Genomic DNA, 17022 nt, shown 5'->3' on the forward strand with positions numbered 1-17022 from the left:
ATAAAGAGAAAAAAAAAATCACATTCCTAAGAAATAATAAAGGAATAATTAAATTATTAAATATGTGTAACAAAGACTGTGAATCTCATGGCCTCAAAATTCATACTAACAAAACATTTGTAATTCTGCAGCACAGCAGAGACAACCACTTTGTGTACAAAGCTATGTGAGGAGGACTTTACAAGTTTTTTTGATGCCATTTACTGGAAACGCAATCCAATCCTCATTTACAAGAAACCACCTGACCACAAAACTGTTTACTCAAACCAAAAGTAAAAGTAGAAAAACCTGCAGCAGTATTAAAGAAGAAGTCTGCACTGCAGAGCTGCAGAGGTACAGGCAGTGAAGAGCGGGACTTCATACACCAGAGGAATGACTTTCCTGTAAGTACTGCATTGCAAAAAAAAGTCCTGGATAAGAGAATGCAAGTTTGCCATGGAAACATCTCTTCCAAAAAGGTGGGTTGCTAAATGCTTTTGTTATTTAACTGAATTTTTTTCCTATTGCGCCTAATGAAAGTACCTGAAAAACCAGATGAGACGTCTAAAATAAGTAATGATGTTAAATGATACTGTGATAGATTACCAAGCCCGGCAGTACTTTATGTCTTTTATGATATAAACATTGATATGGTTAGAAATACCAAACAAAGTATTTATATTGTTGTGGTAACATAAATACTTTATGTGCATTTATTCAGCTTCTATTAACCATTCGAAACCAGAGCAAATTGACAGAAATTTATTTTATGTTATTTTTTTCAATTCATGGAAAGAATGCAGTGAGCAAGCAAAGAAGAAATTACCTGAAAATTAGCAAGACATAAGTAAAAATTTTCCCCCAAAATGTGAAAATAAGTTGTTTTTTTTAAAATACAAGGAAAAACAAGAAAAAAAGACTTGACAAAGTGCTTTAAAAATCTAATAATTCTGTAAGAATTTTAAATGTGTGATTTTTGAAAAGAAGAGTGATGTCACTCCAGGTTTCAAAGGGTTAAATGATGAAAGCGTTTGTACAATTGTTACCCTGGATCACAAAGGCAATTTATTGCAAAGTAGCCAATACTTAGAACAGGGATGTGTTGTGGTTTAGTTCAGCAGCTAGAGGCAGGCATGGTTTAGACAATGTATGCATTTTTCATATATTCAGGCACGCATTTCTATAGATAACAACATTGGATATTTTAATGATAGATTGACTACCAAACGGGAAATGTCCCCGGTTTTCATTTGTGAAATCTGGTCATCTTAGCATACTATATGAGTCAGTGAGCATGGTGGTGCTTATGGGGGTGTGGCTTTGAGAACGGTGTTACTCTTGGATGGGTGTGTGGGAGGCTGGGAGGGGGAAAAGTCTATACCCACTACAACAAAGACTACACCACTGCCAAGCAACTGTAAAAAGTCAAGTCTGCACACAACATAATGTATCAGAACTGATGTATGATGTGTTGTATTTGCAAGAACTAGATATGCGATATGGGAGGGGTGGAGGTCCAAAGCAAGACTGGTATAAATTATTGTTATGATTTTGAAAATTATGTTGTCAATGTAGCTGCATGGTATTTTAAACTTTGTCGGATGTGTATAGTACAAAAGTCTACCACAGAATAAAGCTTACATTTGTCTCTTCTTACTTTCAGTGAGAAGCTGTTTGAATAATCTGGATTGAGTGTGGGATAACAGAGTGTACCCACAATGGAGGTAAACAGTTAGTTTATACATCTCCAAAAGGTACTTCAGATCAAATGAGTAAACTTTATGGGTTAATGAGTTTATTCATTCCATTATATGCTTCTCATTTATCAAGGGAAATGGCAGTGAAGATTCATATTTTGAGCTTTACTGTGAGGAAGCAGAGGACACTTTGTCAACACCATCTTTTGACAGCAAAGGTGACTGTCAACAGACTGATGGAAGTGATGAAGGTAAGATTTGTACAATCTAATGTTCAGCAGAAAGACATTAGATTGTGTGAAGTCTGTACACGGAGTAGCTTTAAGTGAAATAACTATTATTGTTATTTCCACAGTGGCCCACGCTCCTCCAAAAACAACAGCCTATCATGTCAGCAGCCAGAAAGTGTCTTTGCATTTGGACACTAGTGCTGGTGAAGAGGAGAGCGTCATTGTGATGAACTGCAGCGAAGGTGCAAAAGAGACAATGGACACAAGCAGCTCCACGCCAGGGGTGCAGAAAATGATACATGTTTATGAAGAACTGACGAATGAAACAATCAGCAAGCATGATGAAACACCTGCACACACAAGTGAGTAAAAGAAAAACATCCTTATAAAAAAAAAGAAAATTAAGCATTTAGTCTAAAGCTGGGTATACAGTGTACAATTTTAGAAATGTTAATTCCAACTCATACTGTACAAGGAAATCATATGTGATATAAAGCCTAAGCTCAAGATTAATGTGCTCACACTTTGCAGTTCTATCGTCAAGACACGAACTGAGCGCACTGTAAAAAAATCCAGTCAGCCCCCACGGGCCATCATAGCTATTAACAACTTTCAATAAAGACAAGTTTGGTATTAGCAGCAATGCTAACAAGGCAAAAGATTGCTGCCTTAATAATCTGTGCAATCCTGAGTGCTGAAACCTCCAAGAAAAAGAGTCGCCGGAGTATATGGACTTGCAGATGGCTTCGAACATGATGACAGTGTGGTTTGTCTATTTTTTAGAGAGAACTGGAGGCAAACTATGTACTTTTACTTTTTTTTTAACTTGATAGCTAATGTTAGCTACACAAGTTGTTGTGCATTTCTGTCCAGCACCATGTTGCTGTGCTCTGTTTGCCACTTCACACAGACGCGGTGAGAAGAAAAGTCACTAATGTTGGGGAATAGACTTGTGGCTCTACTTCAAATGTGTGAGAGCCTGCGTTAGCCCATCAAAATATCTGACACGTAGGAAATTCATCCGGCCGTCTTACAGCCATTTGGGAGCAGATGTTCAGTCCTTGCTCCTTCCTGTAAACTGCATGGCAAACAATGCCCAACAACGCGGATATTCGGGCTAAAATTGTACAGTGTGTACATGTCTTAAGAGTCTTTTCTGATGAGATCTTGAAACACACACACACACACACACACACATGCACACACACACATACGTATGTGTGTGTTTTTGTAGTCAATTGTGATGGGTTGGTCTGGGCCAAAATCTGATGGCCTTTTTTGTTTGTTTGTTTGTTTTTGGCTCAGTCCTGCCCTGCTAACACTCCACTCAGTTGAAAAGGTATTGTGCAGGTGATGATTGGTATCTGGATGTTTGGTGTGATTTCTTCCATACATAACTCTTAGAATTTAGTCCTTTTGGTGCTTTTTTACAAATTTCAAGCAGGCTCTTGTATCTTTCACAGAGGAGAGGAGAGGAGGGGAGGGTACAGGTGGAGCTAAATTAAGGTGTATTAACATTTCAAAGATGATGAAGAGAAATGGGAGGTAAATGAGCTCAGTTTCTAAGTGCCATAGAAAAGAGTCAGAACACTTATGTTAGTGTGTAAAAGTTGTAGCTTGTAGCTTCCTTCAGCTTATACGCAAATGCAAGTTATAAAATTGTGCATTGTGCTACCAAAAATCGAGGTATGCATGCTAGTATTCATGTGCCAATTACATTTAGATCCATGTTTTATTAAAATACTTAAGATTTGTTTATAATGAACATTGTCATATCCACAGAGACACAAATAGAGGTCTTATTGGAGGATCTGGGTTTGGAACAGCACTACAAAGAGAAGCTCCCCCTGAGGACAATACTTCAGATTGATGAGAAGGCCATTGCTGATAGACCTGCCAAGTGCCATTCAGATCTTCCATGGTATTTTCTGAAGAAACTGATGATGGTTAATGTGACAGCTAGGAATGTGAAATGTACATCTGCATGTGAATCAAACTGTGATGCTGAATCAGAAGAGGCAGATTTAGATCTTGATGAACTATTTGACAGTCAACATTCAGATGACATGTTAAACTCCCTTGATATAATCACCGCTCTCTTTCTGTGTTCTGATGGTTTTGTACAGCAGGAAATGGCCCTCAAAATGTCTATGTGCCAGTTTTCTGTGCCTCTGTTGCTTCCAAATTGTGACACACAGCAGTGCACACTCATGCTTTGGGCAATGAGAGACATCCTTAAAAAGTACAGACCTCGGTCACTCTCAGAGTCCAAGGGCTTCATTGAAGACAGAATTGTTGTCTCTGAACTTCCAATGATATCTTTTGTGAGACTGGGTGAATGCTCCTTGTCCAAGTCAGAGATCCTCAATAAGCTGCTGAGCAATCCTCAGCAGTACCATGATACCTTTGTTCACAGAAACATGGAGTGTGGTGACAGTCCAAGGAAAATATCCAATGGACTGGCTGAGATTACTTGGTACCTTCCATGTGGGAACGAAAACATGGATATTTTCAGTGAGCCTGTAGCTGTGGCTAACCTTCGGGGGGACATTGCATCATTTGAAACACAATTTTCTTTTTTGTGTCAGACATCGGCAGCGGTTTTTGTGTTCTTTGACACTTTGGACTCTGAGTGCGAGCTGCTTACCAACCAACACCACAAGGCACAGATCTTCTTGGTGGGTAACAATCAAAGCAATCGCACCAGTAAAAATTGTCTAACAAAGGTAGCAACCAAGTTGCACTTAACTAAAAGCAACATCCTTTTGAAGACTAAGGAGATAAATGATGCTGACTTTGTCAAAAAATTGCGGAAAAATGTCTGCAATGTAGTTGAGAACACAAAGATGAAAATGAGAATTGAGCAGATGGCTGATGTTGCCCATGAGCTGGGAATCTGGGTTGATGAAGACTCTGCAGATTGCCAGACTGCTAAGAAAAATGCAGATGCCATCACTGCAGAAATTCAAGACATCCTTAAATACAAGGACACTCAGCTACCCCTGCAAGGTGAAATATGGAAAGAACTGACTCGCTTAGAGAAAGAAGAATTTCGTCTTCGAAATGTGGGCACTGAGGACATAGAAAAGTACAAAAGTGATCTTCAGGTACAGAAAACAAAACTTCGGCAAAAGCAGAACTCTCATGACATGTCAAAAGCAATGACATGTTTTATCAATGCAATAACGAGCCCAGGGATAGAGAGGTGCTATTTCCTGAAATGGATGCGAATGAACCTTGAAAACGTGTCTCGAGAAAAACTGTCTGGCCTCCGAGAGCAATACAAAAAGAAATGTAAAAATTCTGAAAACAAAGCGGAGATCAAAGAAATTGACAAACAGCTTTCCAACAGCTCGCTGGGGATTGAACACTTCTTCCGTGAAATGGGTCAGATCTACGAAGCCTCACTGTCCCTCCCAGAAACACATCCATCACGTCAGCAGTTACAACATCTGCCCAAACTATGTGCAGAATTGTTACTTGATGGATTCCCTCTTGAGCTTGTAGATGGAGATGCATCCAACATACCTCTCAAATGGGTGAGTGACGTCCTCTCTCAGCTCAATGACTTGGTGTCTCCTAAGAGCAAGATACTGGTGGTCACAGTTCTTGGAGTTCAGAGCACAGGAAAGTCTACTCTCCTCAACACCATGTTTGGAGTGCAGTTTGCAGTCAGCAGCGGCCGATGCACTCGAGGAGCCTTCATGTTGCTCATCAGAATCAATGAAGATGTTAAAAACAAACTCAACTGTGACTTCATGGTGATCATTGACACTGAGGGCTTGAAGTCACCAGAGCTTGCACAACTGGACAATAGCCATGAGCACGACAATGAGCTTGCAACACTTGTTGTGGGGCTGAGTGATATCACCATCATCAATATTGCAATGGAGAATTCAACAGAAATGAAGGACATCCTGCAAATAGTTGTGCATGCTTTCCTCAGGATGACAGAGGTGGGCAAACAGCCCAAATGTCAGTTTGTTCACCAGAATGTGTCGGATGTTTCAGCCCACGAAAAGAACTTAAGAGACAGGAAACTGCTCTTGCAACAGTTAAATGAGATGACCCAGGCAGCAGCCAAAATGGAGAAGAAAGAGGAGATCTTGAGTTTCACTGATGTGATGGAGTACAATCCAGACACTGGGAACTGGTACATTCCTGGACTCTGGAATGGAAACCCACCAATGGCACCAGTCAATGCAGGGTACAGCGAAGCTGTATATGAGCTCAAGAAAAATGTTATCCAGAGTTTGGGACGTTGTGACTCATCTGCTAATAATATCTCGGAGTTTACAGAGTGGATGAAAAACCTGTGGAATGCAATAAAGCATGAAAACTTCATCTTCAGCTTCAGAAACAGCCTGGTGGCTGATGCATACATGAGGCTGTGCACAGAATTCAACAAATGGGAATGGGAATTCAAAAAAGAAATGTACACATGGGTTACAAAGGCTGAGACAAGAATTTCCAATTTTGGCACAGTTGCTGTGAAATCGGAGAAATCTGACATCAGAGAACTCCTCTCTAATTTGAAAACTGAATTATGCACAGAGCTTTCTAAATGGGAGAAAAAGGTTCTTGACAATTTGACACAGTACTTCAAGCAAACGGAGGGTCATGTCTATCTAGTTGAAAGGTACAGACAAGACTTTGCAAACAGTGCAAAGAGCCTTCGACAAGAAATGGAGAGCTCTGTTTTTAATCAACTCACAGCAGCAGCTGACATCAGACAGGGAATGAGAGAACTTGATAGAATCAAGGAGAACCACACAAAGGAGTTAGAGGGGAGAGTGTGTGCGCTGATTGAAGAATGTCGAAAGAAAAAAGTCGAGATGACAGATAAAGAACTCGACAAAGAATTTGATAAAATGTGGAATGAAACAGAAAAGGAACTCTCCTTTTCACAAATTACAGTAAATAACATTTACACCAGTGTACGCAACAACCTGACAATAAATGTATCACCCAAGGGAAGTCATGCGTGCAAATTGTTGAGTCAAAAAAAGCTGGAGGACTGCGGACACGTGCCTTTTACATACACACCGGAAAGGTTCTACAACAGAGTTAAAGACAAAGTGATCAAGATGCTGAACATTCCAGGTCACACAAAGGCTGTACAACAAATGGCTGACAGCATCATTGCAGATTGCACACAGTTTGTCAGTGACAAAATGGAAAGAAAAAGCAATTACCATGACACCTACATCCAGGAGATTTTAAATTTCATCGATGAGAGGCTCCAAAACAAGCAGGGTGTTGAGACAGACATTGACTTTGAAGTTTCTCTGAAACAGCACATCTGTGGAATTGCAGCCAGACAGTTTCAGAAAATGCATGAAGACTTCATACATGAGAATGATCCCTACAGATGTCTGAATCGAAACAAAGAAAAGTTCCGTGCTAATTTTAAAGACGTGTTTCATGAACGAGACCAATGCCAGAAAAAGGCAGAAGAATTCACAAACTTCTGCTTGAAGCCTGCAGTGGAAGACTTTGTCAACCGTTCCTTGGGTCCTGATATTACTGGTGAAATGATGACAAGCCAGCAGTTCAGCACTCGAATGTTCTTCCAGCATTCAATTTTACTGGATTTGCTCTCAAAAGATAACTTTGAAAAGTATCTGAGCTATATTTGCTTGTATGAGAATTATGTCAAGGAGCAGATTTTCGAAAAAATAGTAGAACACTTCTCAAACGGGTCTAGGGCGTTTAAGCTTGAGAATCAACATCTCCAGACAAGTATCAGAAGAATAGAAAATGCCATCGACAAAGCTAAAACAGAAAAAAAAAGCACTTTGGAGACATTTGTTGAGAATATCTGCAAAGAACTTGATGATATCCTGGCCATTTCCTCAGATGCTCTTGGTGCTTTCATGATCCTGATTAAAGCTGACCAGGATCGGTTTGCTGACTGTCTCACCAAGTGTCTAAAGGACATGGAAGAAACTCTAAAAGAGAAGTTTAAAAAAACAGATATCGAAACAAAACTAAAAACACTGAGTGTGAAGCCTCAGAGCGAACTTTTCACCAGAGTGTTTGGATGTGGTCAACAGTGTCCATTTTGCACAGCACCTTGTGAGGCAGGAGGACAAGCTCATACGGAGCACTGGACTTCACTCCATCGGCCACAGGGTCTGGGTGAGTTCAGGTGGCTTTCGTCAGGTAAACTTGTCACTGACATATGTTCTTCCTTGGTGATCAGTGACAAACATTTTCGCTGCAGTGCCACTATGGGTGAGTTCCATCCCTACAAGAGTTATGGAGACATTTTCCCGGACTGGAAAATTCCTCCAGATGCAAGCCTTCAGGCAGCAGACTACTGGAAATATGTAATGGCAAAGTTCAACAATGACTTTGCCAAAAAATACAATGCAGAGCCTGCTGATATTCCTGAAGCTTGGAGAAAAATTAAATTGGAGGACACAAAAAAGAGTCTCAAAGAATCATTTTACATCAAGTGAGAGATGACTAACATTGACCTAACTTGCTTTTGATTTATCACTTTTGCAGATGTTGTGGCTATATACATGTTAGGTGGCACATGTTAGCAACAGACAACATTTTTTGAGTCTGATAAAATCAGACTTTAAATTTAAGATTTTTTTGTGACGTGAATGTCGTTATATTGTCACCGAAAAGATGCACACAAAATAATCAAATCAGATGTGATATGTGATATTTTATTGATGGTTTTTGTTTCAGTGAGGTATCTGAGGGCAAATAACTTTACTGAAAGCAAGTATAATACGTTGTTGGTTATGCAAATGTTGATTCTGTTTCTTCTTTGAAGTTTCTGATGCAAAATATTAACATTTCCAATGTATTAAAAGATCATTCAGTCTAAATGTCAACATGTAGGCTACAGAAATAATTAAGTTGATTTCTTATCTATAAAATGCTATTTCCTCAACTCTTTTCTTTGTTTTTTATATTCAGTTAAGTCCAAATGATACATTTTAAGTGTAAGTGATTTATTAAAATGTAAATTTTTATTTTTTTGTTTGTTTCTTTAACACAGTTGATGCCATATATTTAGAATTTAATCAACTGTAAGATCATTCAGTCAATATTTTGCTGTATTTTTAGTGTTTAGCCTATGTGTATGTGACTATATTTACATTAAGGTCTGTTTTAAGCAAATGAAGTATTATAGGCCAGCATGATCTCTTTTCACTACCACTTTAGAATCTGTTTATTTGTTTTTGCTTCTGTAAAGTATCTGATTCCAAATATTTACATCTTAGAGATCATTTTAAAAAGTTGTAGTATTGTCAAAATGTATACCTGACTGTTTGTTTTAAGCATGTGAGCTTTCTTTAACTTGGAATTGAGAATTTGATGCCACTTATTTACATTTTAAAGAAATGAAAAAACCATTCGTTCTCAGTTAGGTATTGTTAGCATGAATACACAATTTACTTCTGTGAACTGATTCAATAAAGAGACAAAATGGCAGGTTGGGTGTATTCTGTAATGTTTCATCTCAAGTTATGGGTTTCTGAATTCAGTAAGGAATGCACCAAGATGAATAATGTGTCCAGACCGAAAGCGAGTCCTGCCACTAAAATTTACTGTCTTCTGTCTTAAAAGAAGAAGAACCTGCAGCTGTGTGTGCATCTCTGTGAGGCTGTACACAGCAGTGCTCTGAACTAAATCCTTTTTTTTTTTTTTTTTTTTTTTTTTACATTTTATAGAGTAAAGGTGTCTTGTTCACTAAGAGACAGTATGTTTCCCAAAATGTACACTTAACGGGAAAAAAACTAAAGTGGCTCACAAAAGGAAAAGGAAAGTGAAATATACACAAAGAAAAAAAAGATTTCTTGTTGACTATGGTCTGCAGGTAGAGCTCAAATGCAAAACATCTACAATTAAATCTACATCTCCAATTAAAATTCCATGACTTAATAAATTATACTACATACACACGTTGTGCATAGGGCATTAAGTGCTACAGGGGGCACCAAAACAGCTAATGGTTATTATAGTCACAATGGTTAACTATTTAAATTTAGGATGAGGCACAACTACATTAGGCACCATTAGACCATTATAGGCAATACAATATACATAATTGCTTGAAATAATAAAATGACTTATGTGTCAGGTTCATTTTAAAAAGAAAAAGACATAGAAAAAAATCCGACCACGTCTGTCTCTCTACTCATGCCAGTCAGCTCTTTCTCTCTCTCTTTTACTCTCTCTCTTTGTCTCTCTATCTCCACCTTGTTGACCAAAATTTTACTTTCTTGGCTTATTCTGTTGATTGCTACAATGAAAAAATAGATTTTGGGGTGAATGTTAGATTACAACCATGGAAAGTAAGCACGGCTGAACCCCAGTGATGTTTTTTTCTGTCTCTTCTCGGATCCATCCAGTGGCAGAGACAATCAATGGTTTGGCAAGCAGGTCAGAAAGTGGCAAAGCAGCATCCCAAGTAAGTAACATACTTTGGAGAGAAAGTGTTGCAAGAGTCAGTTATGCAGGGGCTGTCGATGTAAAACTATAAAGGGGCAAATAAAATCTAAATAATTTACTAGACTACTACTACTGCTACTACTACAAGGCTTACTATTACTTCTACCAATTAAACTAATATTAATAACAATTCAATAGCCTACATAGCCAACATTCATGTTGCTGAGAAAGCCTTAACTGCAGCAATTTTGTTCGTTCCTTATTTTTCTACTTTTTTTTGTTTACATTCAATAAAGATGACTTGTTCACTTAGAGACAGTATGTTGTTAAAAATGCATACATTTAACACTCAACAGGGAAAAAAGCAAAGTGGTTTACAGTAAGTGAAAACTGAAACATACACAGAGAAAAAAAAGATTTCATATCATCTATGATGTGCAGGTAGAACTCAAACGTCTACAATTAAATCTACATTTCCAATTAAAATTCCATGACTTATTAATTATACTTAAAATGTGCAGTCGGGTTTTTAAAGTGCAATTCTTTACATCACTTTCTTAACTGAAATATTTGCAATATTCTTCCAACTCTTTAACATAACAAATATATTTATATACATATATATTGTATATATTCTTATTGTTATTATTATGTATTTTATGTTGTCCATGTTTTTCATCACACACACATTTATATATATATGTATATTTTTAACTTACATACTAGTTTTATAAATCGCATTGTAGAAAAAGGGATTGTTTTATACTAAAGTCTCTGTTCATATACTATTTAAATACTAGTGCTAATTGTCTATTACTGAATTTCTTTACATTTGTATTTTATTTTATTCCTTACTTATCATACTCTTTTTTTAAAATTGTTTACTATTACTGTATTTATATTTATATTTTTATGTACTGGCGCTGTTACTTATTTCTACTTGGCACAGTTCTCTATGCTTGGCATCAGATGCTTCTGAAAAATAATGCTGTCAATGTGTCAATTGTTAGCATTTTGAAAGTTGATAGGATATGATTGACTATATATTTCTTCTTGTATTAAAAAAAATGTTTTCAAAGAATGATTTGATATTGTGTCTGGTTTACCATGTTTTGTTTTTTTTGTAGAATTAGTGGAGAAAGCTTTTTTGCACTTTGAAAGCAGAAATTAACTATTTGCCTAATTGTGTTATGTGTGTTATGTGGATGTGCTGCTGAGAGTTTAGAGAATCATTTTAAGTGTAGGTTAACCTTTTTTGGCAACTGTTTTAAAAAAACTGCAATGAGACAGATTCCAGTCTATTCCACATTTTATTGTTTTCAATGTATAACGTGATTTGACAGCACATCTAAGTTTTAGGTATATTTCGAGTTGCAAAAACCCCAAACCTTTCCACAAAGATTAAGTTAAACACACTTTAAACTTGAATTATAACAGAGGTGACACCCATTTTAGGTCAGTTATCTGGCACACAGTCACTATAGAATATCTGGAAGTTCTTATCCACATCCATCCTCCCCTTAAGAAACTTCTCCAGGTTCTTGAGAGGAACTTCCACCATGTGGTTGTTGACCCGATCGTTCAGCCCATAAGCTGCAAACACAGGGAATTTGTAGCGCACAAAATACGGTGCATTTTGATCAAACTCGGTGCAGCAGTAGGCCGACCACATGTACTCAGGCACAGCCACCCGGTCCAAGTTGTTACGACGGATCGTATGCCCGGAGGTGGTGACCCCAGTGACCACAAAGGCTTTGCCACGGCAGTAATTGTTGAGACGTTTGCGGATGAGATCCTGGTGTTCTGCCCAGGGACCCATGTTGAACTCTCTGAACTGAGGCACCACATTTGTCAAGCTGTAGGTAGAGGCTTTGTCCAGAGGGTCAGCCTGATGTTCGTCAGGGTTTAGCTGGCCACGTTCATATGGAACCACGTCAGCATAGTCCTCCAGGACTGCCTGGGTGTCCTCGAAGTTCATGTGCATGTTTGAAGATTGGGGAAAGGGCTCCATGTTACTGCTGCTCTTTTCTGAGGCCAGCTGTAGAGGGAGGCCAAGAAAGAGAGGTACAATGTTGCTGAAAATTTAGTTGACACTTTAGTTACTTCTAAAAATCTGAAAAAGAATATAAATATTTACTCATCATTCAGAGACCTTTTCACATTCAGACCATCTGAAACATTCATAAAGAAAGATTTACAAGTGAAAGATTTGCATAACTACATACCAGAGTATAAATGATCAAGGGAACACTAACTCACTGAAATGCAATTCATAGCAATAAAGTAGCTAATCTTAGGCTTCCTTTGTTGCCAGTAGCAAAAGTAATCTTGTGGCCCAAGCTCTTGAAACTGTTTTTTTTTTTACTTTCTGTTGAATCCCTCAAAAACTGCAACGTTAATGGATTCCCTTTCAATGTGCAATGGTCATCTCAAGTGTAGGAATGGACTGATCTTACTCTTCTTATGATTATTCTGATCAAAAGATATGGACTGTCTTGTGCATTTGTAACAACCATCGCCATAGCAGAGTGTTGCTATGTTATATAAACGGAAAAATATTTTAAAAAACTGAGGCAATTTCAAAAGACAGTGAATTTAAAAAGTACTGAAATGTTTTATTGAAATGCAACATATACTTAACTAACACATCTCCTTCATCAAGAGGGGATCAAAGCAATTTCTAAGTACATTTTTCATCATTATGGAAGGATATATGCAAACCAAGTGACAGCCAACCCCAAAAAGAATGTGACAAGCATCCTCAACTGGGATTTCTTGATAGCAACTAAGCAAACAACTATGTTGCAGCCTATCTAAGAAAAAAAACTACCCAATAAAACCTACTATTTTTCAATGTTTTTATTTTCTATTTTTCATCATTATAAACCCATTGTGAACAACAGAAGAACTGGATATTTACATTCTGAATTTACCCTTACGGTGACCTTTGACCCCAATTCAAACAATTTTTAACAGCACCTTTAAATATCATGATAAGTGCATACAGGTATACATAACAGTATGTTATAGCAATGATATGGAACAATACAAGATGCATCTGCATGCACAAACATTAATGGTTTTGGATTCAAACTGAGACTTACAGTAAATCTACAGTAACATTTGGCTTTCAAGCTTGAATAAACACTCACCTGGGGCTCAAACATCCACGGGAAGTCCACCTTCTTCTCCCCATCGGACTTCTTGAATGTATATGCAGAATAAATGGGGATGTGTTTGTGTGGGTCATACAGTGTGACATAGCGCGGTTTATCCTCGTATCTCTGGCAGATCTTCATAAAGGAGTTGCTGAGGTAGCCTCGAGGTGGAGTGCCCATGTACAGAGAGTCCTTACACCGCTCCACATGGTTGAAGTCCGCTACCACTCCCGCCTGGGCCCCCTGGAGCAACACACAGGTCAACACGGCCATGATAGCTGCCAGGGGTAAGGCGCAGTTTTCTGATGTAGGTAGCATCACGGCAGCTCTCTTTTCCTCAGTATTATGTCCTTACGGGCTTCTCTACGTCTGCTTGTATGTCTCTTTCTCACCTGTAACACACCACTGCAAGTACAGCCTCTGGCATCATTTCCCTTCTTGAGTCATCAGTACTTTGAGGAAACTGGGCTCCCTTTGTATAGTCTTTTCCATGTATGCAAAGTTCCACAAGTGTTGTAGCAGTAATTGAAAAGAAGTGAATGTTATCAATCATGGAGAGCATTTTATTACTCTGAACAGCAGAGGGGAAAATGACACTGACATGATACTTCTACTTGTATGAAGAATGAGACCATTCCTGTAAACTGTGCACAACAAGCTTTAGTAATGACGTTTTGCATTCAGTTTGGTTTCACATTTTTTGTGTTCACATAGAGGGTAATGAAGCAAGAGTGAAACTGAAATGTAAAAATACAGGTCAGGAAGAGATGGAATGTGTTAAAATATCAATTTATGTGTCAGAAAAGAGAGGGAGATAGAATACTGCAAACTTTTACACAAATTCAAAGCAACTGTCTCTTTCAGCTGTGGCTTTGAAATGTAAATACAGTATACAAGTTTTTTTTAAAAATTTTTTAACCTTACTCAGTACCAATGACCATGCTAAAGTACTCTTGGGCATGATACTGAACACAGCCATCGGGGGCTGTGTGTGAAGGTTCTACCTTGTATGGTAGTCTTGGCTATCATGAATGTGTGTGTGAATGGGTAATTATGACAAGCAATGTAATTGCACTTTGAGTGCTCAGGAAAGGCACTTTACAAATGCCAGTCCATTTACTGTATAAGCATTGCCTGTAGTAAGGTGCTTTAAATTATGCTGGTGCTGTAATATATTATTTTTTCATGTTGGGCACGAGAAAAAAGAGAAGGTGAGAGGCATGAAAGAGGTAGTAGGCTCACATTTTATGTGTGTGTGTGTGTGTGTGTGTGTGTGTGTGTGTGTGTGTGTGTTATTTTTGTGAATGCTAATGAAAAATTTGGAAAATATCACAGAAATGTTCTTGAATGTGTCAAAGAAAAGCTTCAAGGACAGTTAAATTACAGTTTGCAAAGGTTTATTACTGCAAATTAGTCAAAGCAGGTAGATTTTTGTCACATTTTCTGAAGTACAATTATTTCTGAATCAAGAGTACAAATATAATAAGAGCACTGTGAAACAATTCAGTCTTTAGATGTGTACAAATTCCATCATTTAGCTTCTCCAATACACCTTTGTCACAGAAGACATTCTGACAGGTGCACAGGTGTAAATTATTGACTGAAATATGGCTGAATTCACTTTAGCTGCTCCATTTTCAGGGTCCTAGTACTATGCATGCTGGCTCACTGTTGTGGTTTACTGGGACACTTGAGTAGAGACATTGTTAATGCTACACCCGTGCTTTTCTGATTATGACAAGTCAAAATGTCTGGTGTGGAAAAAGATGTTTTGAAGACAAAGAAACAGAACAGGAACGGAATAGAGGAAGTTAAGGCAAAATGGCACATAGCTGCCGCATAGTTAAATATTTGACCATTATGTTTTACTGGACGCTGGTGGGACACAGTCTTCAACAAAGATCTGAAAGTTCTGGTCTACAAAGGTTGTCTTCTTGAGGAACTCCTTCAGCTTCTGCACATGGATTTCCACCACCTCTTTGTTCTCCTCATTCAGGCCATAGTAAGCAAAAGAGGGAAACTTATAGCGCTCATCATAAGGTGCGTTGTGATCGTAGTCAACGCAGCAGTAAGCGGACCACAAGTACGTTGGCACTGCTACGCGGTTCATGTTCTCCCGGCGAATCATCTTTCCCGAAGTAGTGATACCTGTGACGATGTACGCTGTTCCACGGCAATAGTTGTTAAGCCTTTTGCGGATGATGTGCTGCTGATTGTTCCAGACTCTGTTGTTGAAGTCGGGCACCACGGGCACTACATTGGTGAGGGTGTACGTGGAGGCCTTGTCATCAAGTTCATCCTGGTGCTCGTCCGGGTTGAGGGTGCCGCGCTCATAAAGGACGGCGTTTGTGTAATCGTCCAAGACAGCTTGGGCGTCTTCAAAATTCATGTGCATGTAACCACTTGGGAAGGGCTGCATCTCATCGGTATCGGAGGATGTGGATAGCTGTGGAGGCAGACAGACAGAGGCAGTGCATATTAGGGTTTAAGAATAGGACTGTAGAATGTGTTTACAACTGGAATCTGGAAAAACTACAGCATGCTGTTCATGTTAAAATACTTTTTCGCAACTCCTGTTCAACCTTTTATTTTTCTTTACCTGAGGTTCATACATCCAGGGGACATCCACGCATTTTTCCCCATCTGTACGTTTGAAGGTGTAGGCAGAGAACACAGGTATGTGGTCCACAGTGTTGTACAGCGTCATGTAGCGTGGCCTCTTGTTGTACCACTGACAAATGAACCGGAGTGAGTGGTGCTCCAGTCCTGTCGGTGGTGTTCCCATGTAGAGGAATTCTCTGCACTCTGGAGACAGCTCTGTCTCCACTCTCCCTCTTACCGCTGATGTTATTATGTTGACAAGCAGGAAAGTCTGTACCCACAGTGCCATAGTCAGGAGAGTAATGATGTCGCTGTGATGAAAGCTGTCAAATTTAAGCCAGGTATGTCTCTGTGAGCTGCTTCAAATGACTGAATGTGTCCCTGTAGTTAACTATGAAGCTCGGTTGGACAGGTTACACACTCTGCTCTCTGTAATCAGGACTTAGGATGCAAAACAACTCACTTCTCAGAGGCGGAGCCGGAGGGTGGCTTCTGGAGCTCTTGCTCTGAAAGGTTCCTCAAAAAACGTGAATTTTTTAGATTTTTACCTTCAACTTTGTGTCATTTAGAAAATAATATATGCTTATGTTGTTTTCCTATGAAGTATACAAAATCCAATATACAATTCTTGTCAAGCTCCAAGGGTTTTGAAAGATTGCCATGTATGTCATGCTGAATTACAAGTTAAACATGTCATTTACAGCAGACATAACACCTTGGATTTTAATATATGCTGTTAAATGTAATAGCTCCAATGAAGCACTGGAATAAGCAGATACAGAATATACTGACATAATCACGAACAATGTGGGAAGATGATACGTCAATATTTGAATTTACGAAAGAGTCCTTTTTAAGGAGAATATAGGAAATTTTTATGTTGGAGCGCAGCAATGGCAACTTATTCTTGGGTTTCCAAGGCAAAGAGGATTAAAAAGT

General features: G+C 38.6%; 3 protein-coding genes across 3 annotated transcripts; 1 reads left to right on the forward strand and 2 right to left on the reverse strand.

The window, feature by feature from the left end:
• The first annotated feature begins 321 nt into the window (after positions 1–321).
• On the forward strand, positions 322–8755 carry LOC121962041 (up-regulator of cell proliferation-like). The gene is made up of 5 exons (XM_042512228.1): positions 322–458; positions 1643–1703; positions 1810–1927; positions 2032–2268; positions 3689–8755. The coding sequence occupies exons 2-5, from the start codon at positions 1698–1700 to the stop codon at positions 8368–8370; spliced, it is 5043 nt and encodes a 1680-aa protein (XP_042368162.1). The 5' UTR covers positions 322–458; positions 1643–1697; the 3' UTR covers positions 8371–8755.
• A 3025-nt stretch (positions 8756–11780) lies between these two features.
• On the reverse strand, positions 11781–13800 carry si:dkey-85k7.10 (endonuclease domain-containing 1 protein). The gene is made up of 2 exons (XM_042512661.1): positions 13477–13800; positions 11781–12362 (listed from the first exon to the last, which is right to left on the reverse strand). Exons 1-2 carry the CDS (start codon positions 13798–13800, stop codon positions 11781–11783), a joined length of 906 nt encoding a protein of 301 aa, XP_042368595.1.
• A 1207-nt stretch (positions 13801–15007) lies between these two features.
• On the reverse strand, positions 15008–16432 carry LOC121962044 (endonuclease domain-containing 1 protein-like). The gene is made up of 2 exons (XM_042512231.1): positions 16082–16432; positions 15008–15928 (listed from the first exon to the last, which is right to left on the reverse strand). Exons 1-2 carry the CDS (start codon positions 16370–16372, stop codon positions 15341–15343), a joined length of 879 nt encoding a protein of 292 aa, XP_042368165.1. The 5' UTR covers positions 16373–16432; the 3' UTR covers positions 15008–15340.
• Between the last annotated feature and the right edge of the window lie 590 nt (positions 16433–17022).

The sequence above is a fragment of the Plectropomus leopardus genome, chromosome 23, assembly GCF_008729295.1.
Source record: "Plectropomus leopardus isolate mb chromosome 23, YSFRI_Pleo_2.0, whole genome shotgun sequence".
Lineage (NCBI taxonomy): Eukaryota > Metazoa > Chordata > Actinopteri > Perciformes > Serranidae > Plectropomus > Plectropomus leopardus.

What these genes read in the sequence shown, in the direction of transcription:
- LOC121962041 (XM_042512228.1), top strand. An exon ending in GACTGATGGAAGTGATGAAG is followed by an intron (nt 1,928 to 2,031) that starts GTAAGATTTGTA and finishes TTATTTCCACAG; the next exon opens with TGGCCCACGCTCCTCCAAAA. An exon ending in TGAAACACCTGCACACACAA is followed by an intron (nt 2,269 to 3,688) that starts GTGAGTAAAAGA and finishes TCATATCCACAG; the next exon opens with AGACACAAATAGAGGTCTTA.
- si:dkey-85k7.10 (XM_042512661.1), bottom strand. Translation starts at nt 13,800, where the DNA reads ATGCTACCTACATCAGAAAACTGCGCCTTACCCCTGGCAGCTATCATG. An exon ending in CGTGGATGTTTGAGCCCCAG is followed by an intron (nt 12,363 to 13,476) that starts GTGAGTGTTTAT and finishes CTCCCTCTACAG; the next exon opens with CTGGCCTCAGAAAAGAGCAG.
- LOC121962044 (XM_042512231.1), bottom strand. Translation starts at nt 16,372, where the DNA reads ATGGCACTGTGGGTACAGACTTTCCTGCTTGTCAACATAATAACATCA. An exon ending in CCTGGATGTATGAACCTCAG is followed by an intron (nt 15,929 to 16,081) that starts GTAAAGAAAAAT and finishes CTGCCTCCACAG; the next exon opens with CTATCCACATCCTCCGATAC.